The sequence below is a fragment of the Mustelus asterias genome, chromosome 2 (genome assembly GCF_964213995.1).
Source record: "Mustelus asterias chromosome 2, sMusAst1.hap1.1, whole genome shotgun sequence".
In the NCBI taxonomy this organism is placed as follows: Eukaryota; Metazoa; Chordata; class Chondrichthyes; order Carcharhiniformes; family Triakidae; genus Mustelus; species Mustelus asterias.
This window is the reverse complement of record NC_135802.1, coordinates 143,065,555-143,085,948: the sequence shown is the minus strand read 5'-3', so window position 1 is coordinate 143,085,948 and position 20,394 is coordinate 143,065,555. Positions and strand designations below refer to the sequence as shown.

The 20,394-nt window shown below is 45.8% G+C and overlaps 1 protein-coding gene across 1 annotated transcript in view; it reads left to right on the top strand.

Annotated features, from left to right (window-relative positions):
* ropn1l (rhophilin associated tail protein 1-like) overlaps window positions 1-20,394 on the top strand; it is a 77,713-nt gene that overhangs the window by 10,385 nt on the left and 46,934 nt on the right. Inside the window, exons 3-4 of the mRNA XM_078229077.1 lie at window positions 5,191-5,314; window positions 7,298-7,459. Coding sequence (XP_078085203.1) covers window positions 5,191-5,314; window positions 7,298-7,459 — 286 coding nt within the window. The remainder of the gene's footprint in view (window positions 1-5,190; window positions 5,315-7,297; window positions 7,460-20,394) is intronic.

The following is a 20,394-nucleotide window of genomic DNA, read 5'->3' as shown; positions in this document are numbered from 1 at the left end:
GCTCCAGAACTTGCAAAAATTTCAATTTAAAGATCACACCCTTGTGTTTAAATCCTTTAAAAGGTCTCACGACTCTGTAACTTCTTCCACAATCCCCAAAAACTCTCCATTCATCTGACTCTGGATCTTGTGTATCTTCCTTCCCTTCTTCACATTATTGGTGGCTGTGTCTTCAGCTGTCTGGACCTCACACTCTGAAAATCTGTCCCTGAATCTCCCCTCTCCACCTGACTTCACCTTTAAAACCCTCCTTTCAAACCACCTCTCACCATTCTGATATCTTCTCCTTTGTCTCAGTGACTGCTCTTGTCTAATTTGACAACTGTGATGCACCTTGGGACTTCTTTTTAACGTTAACTATTCTATACAGACAACTCATTGTTACTTTAACTTTCAGTGTGGCAGTAATGGTAGTTATCCCTCAAATGAATAGTCTCTGCTACAGCTGCCATATTTGTATTGTTTCAATTAATATTGTAGAATGATGGGTGGAGTTCTCCTGGGACTAAGTCCCAAGGCAAGGTGGGAATGTGGAGTGTTTCCCACTGCAGAGGCCGGCAGGAAAACACACCAAATTTTCCAGTCCCACCCTAATTAATTATACAACTGGGCCTTTTGCACCGTATTCCATGGCGGGACAGGCCTAATCGCATGTAGTCAGCCATCCTATCCGGCACCATTGTGAAAAAGTGCCCAACATCGCTGACCAACTATTAAAGAAAGAAGATGCGCCTCCTGAAAATGAAGATGGACCTCCAGGAACATTCTGAAGCTGGAAGATGGATCACCTGCCAGGATACCCAGCCTGGAAGGTGCTGCCTCCACCCACAGCTATGCTGTCCCAGAGTTGTCGTCAGCCTTCATCCTGAGCTCCAGAAGCAGCCCCAGGTGTTGTTCAGGTGAGACCCAACATCTGCACGCCAGATGGTTCCATACGGGTTTCGCACCAGCAAGTTTTTTCCCATTGGTGCTTTGGAGGATTGGGTGAGAGTGGTTGGCCCTTCACCTCTATCCTGTGTTAGTGAGGTTCATGCTGGCCTCCAGTGGGTTTCCTGATCTGCCATGGCGGCCATCAGCGGAAGATCCTGCAGGAAATTCACACCGGGATAAAACCGATTTTTGGGCCTCCCGCTGAGTTCCCGTTGAACCTATCATGGGAGAATTCCACCCCTGTAGCTGTTTATCAGTGATTAGTAAACATACTGACGCCAGCACATTCCTTGAAAATATGTAGCTCATTCTTGCTGTCTACTTGTGCCATTCAGTTTTAAACCCTGTATCTATTCACATGTATTTATATAATAGAATTTGAAAACTTAAAATATACATGGATTGTTTGTACACTCGAAGCATTATTTATTTAGTAAGACACATTCTATGGAACACATTTAAGTTATATTGCATTGTCTTCTTTTGACTGGATCTGGCTTCAGAGGCAGTGAATAAGTTGCCAACTCTCAGTGATCATTGTCTCAGACTGAACCCCACAGTTTCCTATTTTATCCAGAGCGCAAGTTGCCAACCCCAATATCCACTCTATCATCAAGGCAGTCTGCTTTCCATTTCTGTCACATTATTCATCTGCTTCCTTGCCTCAGCTCATGTACTGCTGAAAGAAACTCTTGTCCGTGCTTTGTTACTGCCTGATTTGACTATTCCCACACACTCCCGGCTGTCTTATCACCTTGCTCATTCCATAAACTTGAACTTATCCATTTCTCTGATGCCCATGTTCTAACTCACATCAAGTCCCATTCAACCATATCCCTTTTTTTTTAAATGGTCGAAAGCTTCAAGTTTTTAGGTGTCCAGATCACCGACAACCTGTCCTGGTCCCCCCCATGCCGACACTATAGTTAAGAAAGCCCACCAACGCCTCTACTTTCTCAGAAGATTAAGGAAATTTGGCATGTCAGCTACGACTCTCACCAACTTTCACAGATGCACCATAGAAAGCATTCTTTCTGGTTGTATGACAGCTTGGTATAGCTCCTGCTCTGTCCAAGACCGCAAGAAACTAGGTCATGAATGTAGCCCAATCCATCACGCAAACCAGCCTCCCACCAATTGACTCTGTCTACACTTCCCGCTGCCTCAGCAACACAGCCAGCATAATTAAGGACCCCACGCACCCCGAACATTCTCTCTTCCACCTTCTTCCGTCAGGAAAAAAATACAAAAGTCTGAGGTCACGTACTAACCGACTCAAGAACAGCTTCTTTCCTGCTGCCATCAGACTTTTGAACGGACCTACCTCACATTAAGTTGATCTTTCTCTACACCCTAGCTATGACTGTAACACTACATTCTGCACTCTCTCATTTCCTTCTCCATGAACTGTATGCTTTGTCTGTATAGCGTGCAGGAAACAATACATTTCAATGTATATTAATACATGTGACAAAAATAAATCAAATCAAATCTTTTTTGCTCATTAGCAGCCGCTGAGGTAGTGCCTTGAATTTGAAGTTCTCATATTTTCTTTCAGATCCCTCTTTGGCTTCTCTCTCTTCCTATGTCTATAACCTTCTCCAGAGCTACAGCTCTCTTAGATGTCAATTTTCCTCCAATTTTGACTTCCCGCACATTCCCATTTTAATTGGCCACCCTCGGCAGCTGTTTATTTAGTTAGGATGTGGAGATGCAGGCAGTGGACTGGGGTGGGCGCAGTAAGAAGTCTCACAATACCAGGTTAACGTCCAACAGGTTTATTTGGAATCACAAGCTTTCGGAGTGCTGCTCCTTCTTACCGTTTACTTAGTCACCTAGGCTCCAAGCTCTGAAATGTTCTCCATAAACCTCTCTATCTTTCTCTCCGCCTCTAAAATACTCCATAAAGCTTACCTGTTTCACCATGGTTTTGGACACTTGTTCATCTTATGCCACAGAGTGTTAATTTTATTTAATAACGCTCCTGTGACATTTTTCTACATAAAAAAGCTATATAAATTGCAAGATTTTGTTGGTGTTTGCAGTAAGAAAATGATTTAGTCAAATTCTGCATCCTCTTACAAGTAATTAATTTATTCACGAGTTGGTCTGTGTTTGATGCAAATATCTTTCCTGTCCGTTAGCATCAACCAAACTGCAGGTCAGGCAATCTTCACCAGTCTTCAATTTGTTTTGAAGAATCTTGTCTTGTCTTGTCCCACTGGAACTGTGTTGTGGCCTCTTCCGAAGTCTAAAGCTGAGCAGCACCTATTTTTTCAAGTTGTACTTTTCACAGCACACTCATATTCAGTGCTTTAAGTTTAAGTTTATTTATTAGTGTCACAAGTAAGGCTTACATTAACACTGCAATGAAGTTACTGTGAAAATCCCCTAGTGGCCGCACTTCGGCACCTGTTCAGGTACACAGAGGGAGAATTTAGCATGGCCAATGTACCTAACCAGCACATCTTTCGGACTGTGGGAGGAAACCAAAGCACCCAGAGGAAACCCACGCAGACACGGCGAGAATGTGCAGACTCCACACTGACAGTGACCTAAGCCGGGAATCGAACCTGGGTCTCGGGCACTGTGAGGCAGCAATGGTAACCACTGTACCACCGTACTGCCAGTCGTGGATGAATCAAAAGGTTTCTCCAACTGAATTGTCCAAAGACTAAAGCTTCCATTTTTGACCTTCCCACACATGTTGTTTGCCACCAAGACTGAGCCGTTCCCTGACAACTTGAACAGTGTGACTCAAGCAAGAGTGCCAATCACTGTGCCACCACGCCACATGTCTAATGCTGAACAAGTTACTCTCAAATTTGTTTCGGTTTTGCATGGTCATTTCATTATATGACCTCCAGAACCAAATCTAAGCTGGTAGGCACTAGTAGTACTGTGACGTCATGACCTTTGCTTGTTCAAACAGCAACAATCACTGACATCTGTTCTTTAGAGAACCATTCCGAGGTGTTTCAGAGCGGAGTGAGTGGGAACAAAAACAGATGAGAGAGTTATTAGGAAGGTCTAGTGGGTTTTAAGGAAGGTGTTGAAGGAGCAATGACAGGTGGGGAAACAGTGAGATTAATGGAGGGAATTCCAGAACGTTTTGCTGAGGTGACTGAAAGCATGCCTACCAATGGTGGGAAAGCAGAGATTCATAAGGAAAGCACACAGTTAGGTTAATTATTATAGCCATTCAAAATAGTTTTAACATTGCCCCTTTCCCACAAGAGGGGCAACCATCGATGAACCATCTTTAAACTTATTATGAATATTGGCAATTACACCCCTTCCGACCCACCTTTGGCTCAGTGAATAGCAACAGCTCTGTAGAGAGAAGATATATAAAAGGCACCGTGAGTTTTATTAAAGATGCTTCCTTGTTGCAGGCATGATAAGCCAATGCTTTCATGGCCACCCGGGCAGATTGCTATATGTGGTGATGCTGTCTTATGATTCACTCAAGGTGTCTGAGCTGCTGCGGCAACCTGTACTTTGACACGCATGTTGTAGCCTGTAGTTATGGATGGTGATGGTAAAGACTTCAACTTTCTTTCCATCACTTGGCTGACCAGGAATCTCTGCCGCTTTGACTCTGCCTGTCCATTGGCGTGCATTGGAAGGATTTGCAGGTCGATACCCAACCAGGTGGAGGTGCTGGCCGAGTGGTATTATCGCTAGACTATTAATCCAGAAACTCGGCAAATGGTCTGGGGACTCCGGGTTCGAATCCCACCACAGCAGCTGATGGAATTTAAATTCAATAAAAAATATCTGGAATTAAGAATATACTGATGACGATGAAAGCATTGTCGGAAAATGCCCTTTAGGGAAGGAAATCCACCATCCTTACCTGGTCTGGCCTACGTGTGACTGCCATTCTCATCTTTTTTTCTCTCTATGGACTGCCATTAGTCGCCTTTCTCCTTGTTTTTGTGGCTATGATTCAGCTTTCATTCCCTCACCCTACAGTATAAATATCTCCCACTTTCTATGCCTTTTAGCTTTGACAAAGGGTCATCTGGACTCGAAACGTCAGCTCTTTTTTCTCTCCTTACAGATGCTGCCAGACCTGCTGAGATTTTCCAGCATTTTCTCTTTTGGTTCCTTAATTGGCCATCAGGTCCTGGGGTGGGATTCAAGCCCAGAGCCTTCTGGCTCGGAACAGGGACGTTACTCACTGCACCACAAGAACTCCTTGGTATTGCTCTGCCGCTGCAGTTAGTAATTTTCTGATCACTGTCGTTGATTTAGGTATTTTTCAGCATTATCTAAAGGTGAAACCCTTCCAGTGAAGGATCGATATGAAATGCCAGTGGCAACACAGAAAACTGACACTGGCCTTACACCAAGACTTCTAAAGATTCTGCACAATCAGGTACACTATTAGAAAGTTAAACGATACTCTTCAAGGCTGCTGTTAAAAATCTGAACTACTCCACAATTGTTGCTGAAAAGGACCATTCGTCCTATGTTGGAATTATACTTGTTAAATGCTCCCAGTTGCTATTTATATCACTTGGAGCCTGAATCAACAGAGTTTCTGTAGCATAATAATTACCATGGGATTCTATTTATCTGCATGCTTGTTTCTAGATTTGACGCTGGCATGTAATGATTCCAATGATGGCAATTGTTGGTGAGCTCATATTAAAGCTGGTTTGGTGGAACAAAGTAGCAATGACGCAAGAATGTTGCCCATTTGTGCCCTCTCATCACTCTTCAACATTTTAGTCACTCCCAGTGTAGCTCTAGTGCACTGGATAGGACCACGGTTATAGTTTGGAGGGATGTCTGCTCTTTCATCATTGCAGGAATATTCAGATCATTGTGTGCTAAATAAGAACATAAGAACATAAGACCTAGGAGCAGGAGTAGGCCGTCTGGCCCCACGAGCCTGCTCCGCCATTCAATAAGATCATAGCTGATCTTTTCGTGGACTCAGCTCCACTTACCCGCCCGCTCACCATCACCCTTAATTCCTTTCCTGTTCAAAAATGTATCTCTCCTTGCCTTAAAAACATTCAATGAGGTAGCCTCAACTGCTTCACTGGGCAGGGAATTCCACAGATTCACAACCCTTTGGGCGAACAAGTTCCTCCTCAACTCAGTCCTAAATTTGCTCCCCCTTATTTTGAGGCCATGCCCCCTAGTTCTAATTTCATCTGCCAGTGGAAACAACATCCCTGCTTCTATCTTATCTATTCACTTCATAATCTTACATGTTTCTATAAGATCTCCTCTCATTCTTCTGAATTTCAATGAGTCTATGAATCTCCAGTTACTTCTCATCCAAGTTTAGAAGGAAATCTGGTTGACTCATCACCCCATTGAGAGCTTTGTTCCTGAGGACACATCTGCAGTTAGTGGGAATAATGAAGATAATCTGGTGAGGCACAGGCTATGGGGTTGAATATTAGGGAGCGATGGCCTAGTGGTATTATCACTAGACTATTAATCCAGAAACTCAGCTAATGTTCTGGGGACCCAGGTTCAAAACCCACCATGGCAGATGGTGGAATTTGAATTCAATAAAAAATATCTGGAATTAAGAATCCACTGATGATCATGAAACTATTGCCGATTGTCGCGAAAACCCATCTAGTTCCCTAATGTCCTTTAGGGAAAGAAATCTGCTATCCTCACCTGGTCTGGCCTACATGTGACTCCAGAACCACAGTAATGACCAAGCAAGCCACTCAGTTGTAACAGCATTTCAAGAAGGCAGCTCACCAGCACCTTCTCAAGGGCAACTAGGGATGGGCAATAAATGCTGGCCAGCCAGCGGCACCCATGTCCCATGAATGAATGAAGAAAAATGACCGGGGTTAACAGAATAGGCACAATAAATGGGACAAATGAGTTTGAGGGTTTTGTGTCGAGCACAAATGAGGGAATAGCTCAGTAGAATACTTGAGATGCCTTTCAGAGTTTGGGGAGTCCTGGAGACTTAACTTAATATTGACGATGATCCCCTGCTCTAAATTAGGCACTCTGTATCTTCAGTGTCAGAATGTCCATTCTAAATTTAAAACCATTGTTAGGAGTTCTTCTTTAAACGGAGGCTCCTAAACAGGAAAGGGTGGTTGAGGTCAGGATATTTAACTCAATAAAGAAACTAAATGCTGTAATAGGATAGGATTAAGTGGGCTGAAGGCCCTTCTTTCTCTGAACCCATTTCATAATTAATGAGAACACCTCAACAGAGAAAAGAATGTGCCTTCTCTGTAATTTTTTTACATGTTATTAATCATAGTTTGTTATTAAATATTAGCTGACTTTCGATTTACTGTTGTTCAGTTACTTAAATGGTGTCAAATTGAAAATCAGTATCTATCTACATTGTGATTATGTACCATAGCTATCTTCAAAGATCATGATTGATGAGATGGAGTTGTCAGAGAAATGGAAAGATCTAGGATTGCCAATGAAACAACTGCATAACATTCTGCAACTGGGCAATTTTGATAATGAGTTTGAGTGGATGAAATTCCTGGCACTTGCCTGCAGTGACTTGGGTGGGGTAAGTATAACTTTGCAAACCGGTTATAACTCTACAACTAGCACAGCTCTTAAATTTCCCAAACAGAGAAGTTATAAGCCAAATTGTGAATGAAATATTTACTGCGCATCAACAGAGCCTCATAATGTCCAATATTCCAGTAGCAGCAGTGTGTACTATATGCAAGATGCACTGCAGAAATTCACCAAAGGTCCTTAGACAGCACCTTCCAAACCCATGACCACTTACATCTCGAAGGACAAGGGCAGTAGATACATGGGAACACCGCTGCCTGCAAGTTCCCCTCCAAGCCACACACCATCCTGACTTGGAAATATATCACCGTTCCTTCGCAGTCGCTGAGTCAAAATCCTGGACTTTCCTCCCTAATGGCATTGTGGGTCAACCCACAGAACATGAACTGCAGCGTTTTAGAAAAGCAGCTCACCACCACCTTCTCAAGGGCAACTAGGGATGGGCAATAAATGATAGCCAGCCAGCAACACCCTTGTCCCACGATTGAATTTAAAAAACAAAATGTTACATTTCTCTCTTTCTCTGGTATCAAGTTGTACAAATAAGCAAACATAATGGTGCAGAGCTCCAATACATAGCATAAATTGATGTCATAAATGCGCTGTCGGTAACAGGATCACTGTGTTTGATATGAAAGCCATCTGTAGGCCTTCCCTGATAGAGATTGCCAATTTAGTGTTATCCAAAGATGTGTTGATTGGCCATGCTCAATTGCCCCTTAGCGTCAGCGGGGATTAGCAGGGTAAATACATGGGGTTACGGGGATAGGGCCTGGGTAAGATTGTTGTCAGTACAGGCTCGATGGACCGAATGGCCTCTATCTGTACTGTAGGGAATCTAGGATCGCTAAATTATTTTGTGCATGAAGGACTGGGCTGAGACTGTCAACATTCATTACACTAAGGACCCTGACAACCATCTGTAAAATGGGAATTACAGGGCAGCCTCAAATTGCAGCCGAAAGGTCAAAACAAGTATTTTTGTCACTCCTCAGTCAACAGGTGCTTGCATTTATATAGGGCCATTTGAATGTAGAAAAAAAATCACAAGACACAATACATAAATCAGAGAAAAAAAACAAATAGAATAAAATAGCTGCTGCTGTGTAACAGGCACTGGGTTTTGTGGCCTCCTCTCCAGCAGAGACAGGGGGCAGTAAGGTCCTGGAAATAGAGTGACAGAACTGTCTCCGGCTGTCTCTATTTCGCCAGGATCCTGCAAGTAAGCAATCCAGGCAGATGTCAGCCTGAGGATGTGAAAACACAGCAGTTCAAAGTATTTAAACCAAAGTTCTCAAATTATGTCAATCGCAAGCCATTTCCTTTTTGAGATGAGACCACTAAAAGGCTCTGTCACAACGGTGGGACAAAAAGATGGGGATGGATAAAAAATACCGGACAAGGTTATAGAATTGAGCAAGGTTACAGAGGCGGATGCAGACAAAGATGGATTTCCTTAGTTTAGTGCTTTGGAGGACTAGGATGCTTTGTGGGTCAGGAATGACAGCAGTGATGGAAAGGCCATGCCGGATGAAGGCAGCTGAAGTTTGAACGGTTGGGAGTTTCTGGAAAGTGGAGTATGGAAGGTCAGCAAGGAGGACGTGAAAATAAAAACACAGTCAAAGGATTTCAGTGGCAAGAGTCTGAGGCAGGGTCAGAAGCTGGCAATATTGTGATAGCAGAAGTAAGCAGGCTGTGGGGTTAACTCTCGATTGAGTCATCTTGTTCAACTTGCCAGGAAAGCAGGCGCTCAGTCTTGGTGGCAAACAACATCTATGGGAAGGTCAAAAATGGAAGCTCCAGTCTTCGAGAAAATTCAGTTGGAGAAACCTTTTGATTCCTCCATGACTGTCTTAGACAAGGAGACTGAAAACACAGAGGTGATAAAAGCAAATTAACTGAGGATGCTGGAATCTGAAACCAAAAGAGAAAATGCTGGAAAATCTCAGCAGGTCTGGCACCCTGGGTCATCTGGACTCAAAACATCAGCTCTTTTCTCTCCTTACAGATGCTGCCAGAGCTGCTGAGATTTTCCAGCATTTTCTGTCAACATAGAGGTGATCCTAGAGTTGGTGAAAATAATGATAGAATCGAGCTGGTTATTAGCACAGATACTGAAGATGATCCTATGCCTAAAGATTTCCAATCTGCCACCACCCCTCTGCCCCATAACTCTTGGCTCCCTGTCAATTAAAAATCAGTCTACTCAACCTTGACTATATTCAATGGTCCAGCCTCTGCTCCTCGTCATAGAGAACAAGAAGAATAATTGAAATACTCCACACCATCCTAATTAGAGAGCTTGTTTCACTTTTATTGGTCAGCCTTTACAATTCTGACTTCCTCTGGCATTCAGATTAACAATTGTCCCCTCAGTAGGTGAGGACAGATGTGCAGGTTAGGGGGATTAGCAGAGTAAATACGTGGGGGTTACAGGCATAAGGTCTGGGTGGGATGTTCTGTTGGAGAGTTGATGCAAACTCGATGGGCTAAATGGCCTCCTTCCGCACTGTGTAGGGATTCTGTGATAACCTGCCAGGACTTAACTAGGTGAAGACTAGCATGCCACAGGGTGGCACAGTGGTTAGCATTGCTGCCTTACAGTGCCAGCGATCCGGGTTCAATTCCCAGTTTGGGTGACTGTCTGTGTGGAGTTTGCACGTTCTCCCCGTGTCTGCGTGGGTTTTCTCTGAATGCTCCGGTTTCCTCCCACAGTCCAACAGACGTCCTGGTTGGGTGCATTGGCCATGCTAAATTCTCCTTCAGTGTACCCGAACAGTGTGGTGACTCGGGGATTTTCACAGTAACTTCATTGCAGTGTTGATGTATGCCTACTTGTGACACTAATAAATAAACTTTAAACTTAAAACTATCCTGTGTCTTTTCTGCTCTGCGTACCCAACTAGTGAGAGGGTGGTCCCTGTGTTTTCTTACCTGTCCAGTGATTTACTAGTAGGTCTGTCAATAAAAACAGCCACTCTTCTTGTAGAAAGTAAGGTTTCATTAAACAAAAACCCTTGCTGTTCTCAAACTGAATAGAGGAAAACCGGTTTACTCGGCTAAGGATGCGACAATTGAAAGAAAGAACTTACATTTAGATAGCACCTTTCACAGCACATTCCAAATCACTCCACAACCAATGAATTAGTTTTGAAGGGTGGCACAGTGGTTAGCGTTGCTGCCTCAGAGCATCAGGGATCCAGGTTCAATTCCAGCCTTGGGTGACTGTGTGGAGTTTGCACGTTCTCCCCGTGTCTGCGTGGGTTTCCTCCCAGTGCTCCAGTTTCCTCCCGTGCTCCAAAGATGTGCCGGTTGGGTAGATTGGCCATGATAAATTGCTCCGTAGAGTCCAAAGATGTGTAGGTTAGATGGATTAGCCTTGATAAACATGTGGGGTTACGGGGAAAGGGCAGGGGAGAGAGCCTGGGTAAGATGCTCTGTCAGAGAGTCAGTGCAGACTCGATGGGCTGAATGGCCTCTTCTTCACTATAGGGAATATATCATTCTATTAAGTATGAACATCAATGTTATGTTCCAGTTAGAAACAGCAGATGGCGCTATTTGTAGTGAAACAACTACTGCTTCAAAGCCACAAGAAGATGAAACATTTTGAAAATAGCTTCTCTTGCTTTGTCCGTCAGTGCAACTGTTGGTTACCTCAGTTCCCCAAATGAACTCAATTACCGACTGCAACTATCTGATAATGCGACCATTCGTGGAAATTTATCAATTTTTCAATCCCTCATCAGATGAACAAGTTGTGTGCACAGCAGAAATGGGAACTTTAATAAGCACAGCATAAGGATAATAAGCAGGGAAGGAGGGTTTGAAATCTTGTTCGCTGGGTAAGAGGGGGAGAGACTTTGCGTCTGGGAGAGCTCACGCTTACTCAAATTAAATTTCCCTTTAGATTTCCTGAGCTAAAGTCTCTCCTTTGGCTCAGTACCAAGGAGTCTCCACATCCACTCCGTCATTTACAGAGGATAAAAGCAAATCACTGCGGATGCTGGAATCTGAAACCAGAAGAGAAAATGCTGGAAAATCTCAGCAGGTCTGGCAGCATCTGTATGGAGAGAAAGCAGCTGACGTTTCGAGCCATTGACAAAGGGTCACCTGGACTCAAAACGTCAGCTCTTTTCTCTCCTTGCAGATGCTGCCAGGCCTGCCGAGATTTTTCACCATTTACAGTGCTTCCATTATAATATTCTTTCCTGTTTGGTGGGAAAAGACCCATTCTATTGCTAGAGTTATTCTTTATCGGCCATTTATTAAGACCCAGGATCAGCCATTGCCTGCGCCTTATGTTCAAAATTCAGTTAAAGACAGTCTTCCTTCTTTCAACACGTACGCCTTCTTGACCGCATCCTCCACCTGCGAGGCCGATTTAAGAGTCCTATGGACCCGGACCCCAAGGTCCTTCTGATCCTCTACACTGCTAAGAATGGTACCCTTCATATTATACTGCTGCTTCATCCCATTGGATCTGCCAAAATGGATCACTACACACTTATCCGGGTTGAAGTCCATCTGCCACTTCTCCGCCCAGTCTTGCATTCTATCTATGTCTCGCTGCAACTTCTGACATCCCTCCAAACTATCCACAACACCACCTACCTTGGTGTCGTCAGCAAACTTACCAACCCATCCCTCCACTTCCTCATCCAGGTCATTTATGAAAATGACAAACAGCAAGGGTCCCAGAACAGATCCCTGGGGCACTCCACTGGTCACTGACCTCCATGCAGAGAAAGACCCCTCCACAGCCACTCTCTGCCTTCTGCAGGCAAGCCAGTTCTGGATCCACACGGCAACAGCCCCTTGGATCCCATGCCCTCTCACTTTCTCAAGAAGTCTTGCATGGGGGACCTTATCGAACGCCTTGCTGAAGTCCATATAGACCACATCCACCGCTCTTCCTTCATCAATGTGTTTGGTCACATTTTCAAAGAACTCAACCAGGCTCGTAAGGCACGACCTGCCCTTGACAAAGCCGTGCTGACTACTTTTGATCATACTAAACTTCTCTAGATGATCATAAATCCTGTCTCTCAGGATCCTCTCCATCAACTTACCAACCACTGAGGTTAGACTCACCGGTCGGTAATTTCCCGGGCTGTCCCTGTTCCCTTTCTTGAATATAGGGACCACATCTGCAATCCTCCAATCCTCCGGAACCTCTCCCGTCTCCATCGACGATGCAAAGATCATCGCCAAAGGCTCCGCAATCTCCTCCCTCGCCTCCCACAGTAACCTGGGGTACATCCCATCCGGTCCCGGCGACTTACCAACCTTGATGCCATTCAATAGTTCCAACACATCCTCTTTCTTTATGTCCACATGCTCGATCCTTTCTGTCCACCGCAAACCAGCAGTACAACCACCCAGATCCCTTTCCACCGTGAATACCGAGGTAAAGTATTCATTAAGCACCTCCGCCATTTCTAACGGTTCCGCACAAACTTTTCCCCCTTCACCTTTTAAGGGTCCTATGCCTTCACATCTCATCCTTTTACTCTTGACATATTTGTAGAAAGCCTTGGGATTCTCCTTAATCTTACCCGCCAAGGTCTTCTCATGACCCCTTCTCGCTCTCCTAATTTCCTTCTTAAGCTCCTTCCTACATCCCGTATACTCCTCTAAATCCTTAACACCTCCTAGCTCTCTGAACCTTCTGTACGCCTCTCTTTTCTTATTCACCAGGTTCATCACAACCTTCGTGCACCACGGTTCCCGTACCCTACCAACACCCCCCTGTCTCATCGGAACGTTGTCATGCAGAGCTCCAGACAAACATTCCTTGAAAATCCTCCACTTTCCTTCGGTACTTTTCCCCAAGAATGCCTCCTTCCAATTTACCCGTCTAATTTCCTCCCTGATGACACTGTATTTCCCTTTACTCCAGAGAAACACTTTCCTAGCCTGCCTGATCCTATCTCTTTCCAATGCTATCGTGAAGGAGATAGAATTATGATCGCTATCCCCAAGATGCTCACCCACCGAGAGATCCTCCACCTGTCCAGGTTCATTAGCCAGCACCAGATCAAGTACAGCCTCTCCTCTAGTAGGCTTATCCACATACTGTGTCAGGAAACTCTCCTGGACACACCTAACAAACTCCTCTCCATCCAAACCCCTAGCCCTAGGGATATTCCAATCTATGTTTGGGAAATTAAAATCTCCCATCACGACAACTCTGTTATTCCTACATCTCTCCAGGATCTGTTTCCCCATCTGCTCCTCAACATCTCTGTTACTATTGGGCGGCCTATAGAAAACACCCAGCAAAGTTACCGACCCCTTCCTGTTCCTAACCTCCACCCACAGAGACTCCGTAGTCAATCCCTCCACGGCGTCCACCTTCTCTACAGCCGTGACACTATCCCTGATCAACAGTGCCACTCCCCCCCCTCTCTTGCCTCCCTCCCTGTCCTTCCTGAAACATCTAAAACCCGGCACCTGAAGCACCCAGTCCTGTCCCTGAGACATCCAAGTCTCCGTAATGGCCACCACATCACAATTCGAAGCAGCAATCCACGCTCTAAGCTCATCCACTTTATTCACTACACTCCTGGCATTAAAATAGACACATCTCAGACCTTCAGCCTGAGCACTTCCCTTCTCCATCACTCGTCTAACCTCCCTCTTACCCTGTCTACATTCCTTATCTATTTGCGAGCTAACCTCCTCGCTCTCAGTCCCCTCATTTCGATTCCCTCCCCCCAACCTTTCTAGTTTAAAGTCTCTCCAGTAGCCTTAGCCAACCTTCCCGCCAGGATATTGGTCCCCCTGGGATTCAAGTGCCACCCGTCTTTTTTAAACAGGTCACACCTGCCCCTAAAGAGGTCCCAATGATCCAAGTACCCAAATCCTTGACCCTTGCTCCAGTCCCTCAGCCACGCATTCATTCTCCACCGATTCCTGTTCTCACTCTCCCGCGGCACAGGCAGCAATCCCGAGATTACTACCTTTGCATTCCTCTTTCTCAGCTGTCTACCTAACTCCCTATATCCTCTTTTCATGACCCCTTCCCTCTTCCTACCTATGTCAGCAGTACCTATATGCATCACGACCTTCGGCTCCTCTCCCTCCCCCTTCAGGATTTCTGGGACTCGACCAGAGACATCCCGGACCCCTGCACCAGGGAGGCAAACCACCATCCGAGGGTCTCGTCTGTGTCCGCAAAAACGCCTATCTGACCCCCTCACCGTAGAGTCCCCAATTAGCACTACCCTCCTTTCCTTACCCTTTTGCACTACTGGGCCAGGCTCAGCTCCAGAGACACTGCCACCGCTGCTTCCCCCAGGTGGGCTGTCCTCCCCAGTAGTACTCAGACAGGAGTACTTATTATTAAGGGGCACATCTACCGGGGTGCTCACCATCAACCGAGCTTTCTCCTTCCTCACTGTTACCCAGTTACCCTCCTCCCCTGGTCCCGGTGTGACCACCTGCCGATAGCTCCTGTCAATGACCTCCTCACTATCCCTAACCCGGCGAAGGTCCTCGAGCTGCAATTCCAGTTCCCTAACATGGTCCCTTAGGAACCGCAGCTCAACACACCCAGCACAGATATGGTCGTCCGGGAGGCTAGGAGCCTCCAGGACCTCCCACATCCTACATTGGGAACAACATACTGGCCTCACACTCATAATTGCCCTTTTAAACACACAGGGAAAAAAAAAGTGAATGAAAATTTTAATCTTTCGATTAATGAAGGCGTACTAGCCTTCATTAATCGAGGGATTGAGTTTAGGAGTCAGGAGATAATGCTGCAGCTTTATAGGACCCTGGTTAGACCCCACTTGGAGTACTGCGCGCAGTTCTGGTCACCTCATTACAGGAAAGATGTTGAAGCCATTGAAAGGGTGCAGAGGAGATTTACAAGGATGTTGCCTGGATTGGGGGGCATGCCTTATGAGGACAGGTTGAGGGAGCTTGGTCTCTTCTCCCTGGAGAGACGAAGGATGAGAGGTGACCTGATAGAGGTTTACAAGATGTTGAGAGGTCTGGATAGGGTAGACTCTCAGAGGCTATTTCCAAGGGCTGAAATGGTTGCTACGAGAGGACACAGGTTTAAGGTGCTGGGGGGTAGGTACAGAGGAGATGTCAGGGGTAAGTTTTTCACTCAGAGGGTGGTGGGTGAGTGGAATCGGCTGACGTCGGTGGTGGTGGAGGCAAACTTGTTGGGGTCTTTTAAGAGACTTCTGGATGAGTACATGGGATTTAATGGGATTGAGGGCTATAGATAGGCCTAGAGGTAGGGATATGATCGGCGCAACTAGTGGGCCGAAAGGCCTGTTTGTGCTGTGGCTTTCTATGTTCTATGTTCTAACACGATATTGAACTTTTATGTTGACTACATTAGCACAAATACACATTGCCTTCATTCTAACTTCATTCTCCACTTTCTACCATTTACCATTCAGCAGTCAGACTTGTCCCACACCATGCACAGAAGCGTTGTCCTCAGATGGGGGTGAATATGGAGGCGGCTGGATGCGAAGATTTGTACGTCAGCTGGTATGCCAGTTTGCTGACATCCCATCCTTAACGCCATCCCGTCCCTGAACTGTTTTCCCTGAGGCATTGGGGGGGGTGGGGGGTCGAAAGGGCTACCTGCCCGTAAATGGCTGATTAAAATGATTGACCGAGGCCTATGGGCCTCCGAGTCTTCTGGAATAGACAAGCTGGCTGGAAACAGCCTCCTAGCAGCAGACCTAGGGGATCAGCACTCCAGGCAGGCTTTGAGGCCTTGCCTGCCTGGCTTCAGCTGCAAGCATATGCTGCCCTGTGAAGGAGTATCTTCCTCCATGATGATGTCCCTGCTGCCGTGGCCAGTTTTCTTTAGCTTAAAGATTTCAAAAGTTGATGAAAGGATGCCTCAAGATGGAAACATCTTTTCTTTATTTAACCTGAAATGGCAAGTTGCATCTACTGCTGGAGGGACTCCTATTAGCTATTATGGGTGGCTGTTTCCCAAACAGTGTGGGTGAGGAGCCCATTTTGAACCCGTACTGTGAAGCCGTCAGTTAATGTCATTGGCAGTATGGGGACGGTCCCTAAACTGAGGCCTGAGCGAGTCCACCAGTCAGAGCTATTTTATAATGATCTTCTCTTACCTATTCACCCATTTCGTGATCCAACGTACAGATACCTGAAGCCTGTGTTCAAAAATGAGAACAAGTGGGACTTGAAAAAAACCTGCTGAGGTCAAGGCTCCACTGAGAATGTTGCTGTGTCATCTGAGTATATACAGCAGATAGTACACTATTTGTTAAACAATATGAGTCGCACATTATAATGAGGTTTTCCATTATAGTTCCCACCACGTACACCACCCATGCTTATCACAGACTGCTGCCTATATACCTTCTGTCAGCACCTTAGTCACTTACAAAGGCATTGCTTATAACAGTCCAAAGATGTGCGGGTTAGGTTGATTGGCCAGGTTAAAAATTGCCCCTTAGAGTCCTGAGATGCGTAGGTTAGAGGGATTAGCAGGTAAATATGTGGGGGTAGGGCCTGGGTGGGATTGTGGTTGGTGCCGACTCGATGGGCCGAATGGCCTCCTTCTGCACTGTAGGGTTTCTATGATTCAACATATGTTGATTAGGCAAAGCTCAGTCTTCAAGCAGTTTCAGTAAACTGTTTTCACCTGGTTAAAGTGCGATTACTTTGGTGATTGTAATGACTTCAATCAGGCCATTGAGGTTGGCCTATTGGAGTATGAACTCCCTGATTAAGGATCTACGGGCACTTGGTCTGGAGGGGGGGCGGGGAAGGAGGAGGACCTCCTCGTGAACCTCTGCTCCTGGGCCTGGCAAGGTGTGTCATCTACAGGTCCAGGCAGCGGGCGATCGACGGGGCCGTCCATCCTGACTGTCTGCCCCTCTACCGCGGCTACATTCACGGCCAGGTGTCCCTGGAGAGGGAGCATGCGGTGTCCACGGATGCGGTTGACGCCTTCCGTGACCACTGGGCACCGCAGGGGTTGGGGTGTATTATCGACCCTGATAATCACCTTTTGGTTTGATGTTTTAAGTTTCCTTTCGACTTTGTTTTTGGTTCGGACTGTTCCCCCTTCCTTTTGGGGAGCTGCCCCCTTTTACTTTGTCCCTAAGTTAATTTGAGTTCGTTTACTTGGTTGGTGTTGAAACACATCCCTGATTAAGGATCTACGGGCACTTGGTCTGGAGGGGGGGCGGGGAAGGAGGAGGACCTCCTCGTGAACCTCTGCTCCTGGGCCTGACAAGGTGTGTCATCTACAGGTCCAGGCAGCAGGCGATCAACAGGGTCGTCCATCCTGTCTGTCTGCCCCTCTACCACGGCTATATTCGCAGCCAGGTGTCCCTGGAGAGGGAGCATGCGGTGTCCACGGGCGCAGTTGACGCTTTCCGTGCCCGCTGGGTACCGCAGGGGCTGGGGTGTATTATAAACACCAAAAATCACATTATGATTTAATGTTTTAAGTTTCCTTTCGACTTTGTTTTTTGTTCAGGTTGTTCCCCCTCCTTTTGGGGAGCTGCCCCTTCTAATTTGTCCCTGAGTTAATTTGAGTTTGTTTATTTGGTTGGGGAGAAAAAGAGAGTTCCCTGATTAAGGATCTCACTAAAAGATGTCCCTGATTAAGGATCAATGGGCACTTGGTGCGGAGAGGGGAGCGGGGAAGGAGGAGGACCGCCTCGTGAACCTCTGCTCCTGGGCCTGACAAGGCATGTCATCTACAGGTCCAGGCAGCGGGCGACTGAGGGGGTTGTCCTGCCCTTCTACCGTGGCTAAATTCGCGGCCGGGTGTCCCTGGAGAGGGAGCATGTGGTGTCCGGGGGCACTGTTAATGCCTTCGGTTCCCGCTGGGCACTGCAGGGACTGGGGTGTATTATTGACCCCCTTAATCACATTTTAATTTGATGTTTTAAGTTTCCTTTCCATTTTGTCTTTTGTTCTCCTCCTCTTGGGAGCTGTCCCTTTTGAGTTGTCCCTAAGTTAACTTGATTTTGTTTATTTGGTTGGACATAAAAAGATGTCCCTGATTAAGGATCCAATTGATGGGCCAATCAGGGAGTCTTTGCCTTGTACTTAATGGGGAGTGTCAGTTCCTCTGACACCCCGGAGGTAGACTGCTAACTGCTAGCACTGTGTTCTGCTGTTAGAGTTTGTAAATAAAGGGATTTGGGTGAAGGGACTTCTGCTTCCGCAGACTTGCAACCAGTGATGCGATTATAGATTCAACTTCTAACAGCTGGGAGAGATAGTTAAATTAAGTGGAGATTTCAATAATTATGCTAGATACTGGCCCTTGCTTATCACAGGCAGATTACATTAATGTTCGTGTGCCCTGATATTGAAGTTTGGGGCTGTATTTGAGAAAAACATTTTTTTCAGACACTTTACTTTCTCCCTCTCCCCAAACTGTCTGTCGCCAGAAACAAAAACTCTTCGCCCAACTGGGAGACAGGTAGCCTCCTCCAGGATCTTTACCTGGGCAATAACTGAATTTAAATGTTCCCGTTCTGTCAGCCAGAGCTCAATAATGGTACTCACACCTCTGAGACCTCACAACTCCAGAGACTTGAGCACGCAATCTTAATTGACACTCCAGCGCAGTACTGAGGGAGTGCTACACTGTCGGATATCTTTTGGATGAGATGTTAAATCAAAGTCCTATCTGTTCTCTCAGGTAGACAAACTGGATTCCTAAGGAGTGCAAGGGAGTTCTCCAGTATCCTGGTTTATCCCTCGATCAACATAACTGAAACAGATTGACAAGTTATTATCACATTACTGTTGGTGGAAGCTTACTGTGCACAAAATGGCCACCACATTTCTTACATTATAACAGCAACTGTACTTAACAAGTATTTTGTTGGCTGTAAAGGATGTCCAAAGGTCACAAAAGGCACTATATTAAAGAAAGTTCTTTCTTCCTCCCTTTGGAAAATGTGTTCTACTTTGCATCTTCCACAGTGCTTGCAGGGAGAGTTTCTGCCATGTGTGTGAATATTCTCAAACTCACACTCCGTTGTGTACATTCACTATTGTTCTTCTTTTCCAATTAAAGCAGCCAATGAAACTTTGATGTCATTGATTCTTAGGAAATACACAACCCTGGCAAGACTGGCATTTATTCCTCATCTCTAGTTGCCTTTGAGATGATGGTGAGGAGCTATTTTCCTGAGTCGTTGTAGTTCATGTGGTGAAGATCATGCTGCAGTATTGTTGGGTAGGGAGTTTGGGGATTTTAACCCAGTGATATTGATTATATTCTCTGAGGATAGAGCTCACTCTATTTTCTCCACACCCTCTTAGGCATCCGATGCTGCATATATCAACTAGTCACTCTCCCAGGCTTATCCAATGATGCTTTGACTCCATCACAGGCTGGGCTGACTCTCTTTCTAACTTTCCTTCTTCACAGCAATGTGGCTGAAATCCAGATGCCGGGTGGGGATATGGGACCCTCCTATAGGCACTGGTGTGGAGCAGTGTGCTGGTGCTGTAACTTCTGCTGGTTTAACCCTCCTATAGACATTGGTGTGGAGCAGTGCGCTGGTGCTGTAACTTCTGCTGGTTTAACCCTCCTATAGGCATTGGTGTGGAGCAGTGTGCTGGTACTGTAACTTCTGCTGGTTTAAAACAATGTGCAGTTTGTTAAACTCCACAGTCACAGGGAAGAGGGTAATTTTGCTCAGAGCTTCCCCCTGCTCCACCGCCATCAGTTGAGCTGAAATACTGTTTACCCGCATAACTTGGGCTGAAGATTAGAAATCTTTGTGTTTCCTTCCGTGTTGACTCTTCACCGGGTATAATTGTCTCTCTGTGGTCCCAGCAATTATGTGTAATCCTTTGACAACTGAGCATCAAAGGTCTTCTCAATGACAGCGAATATCAACAACCAAACCAGTCTTATCTCACCCAATACAGACA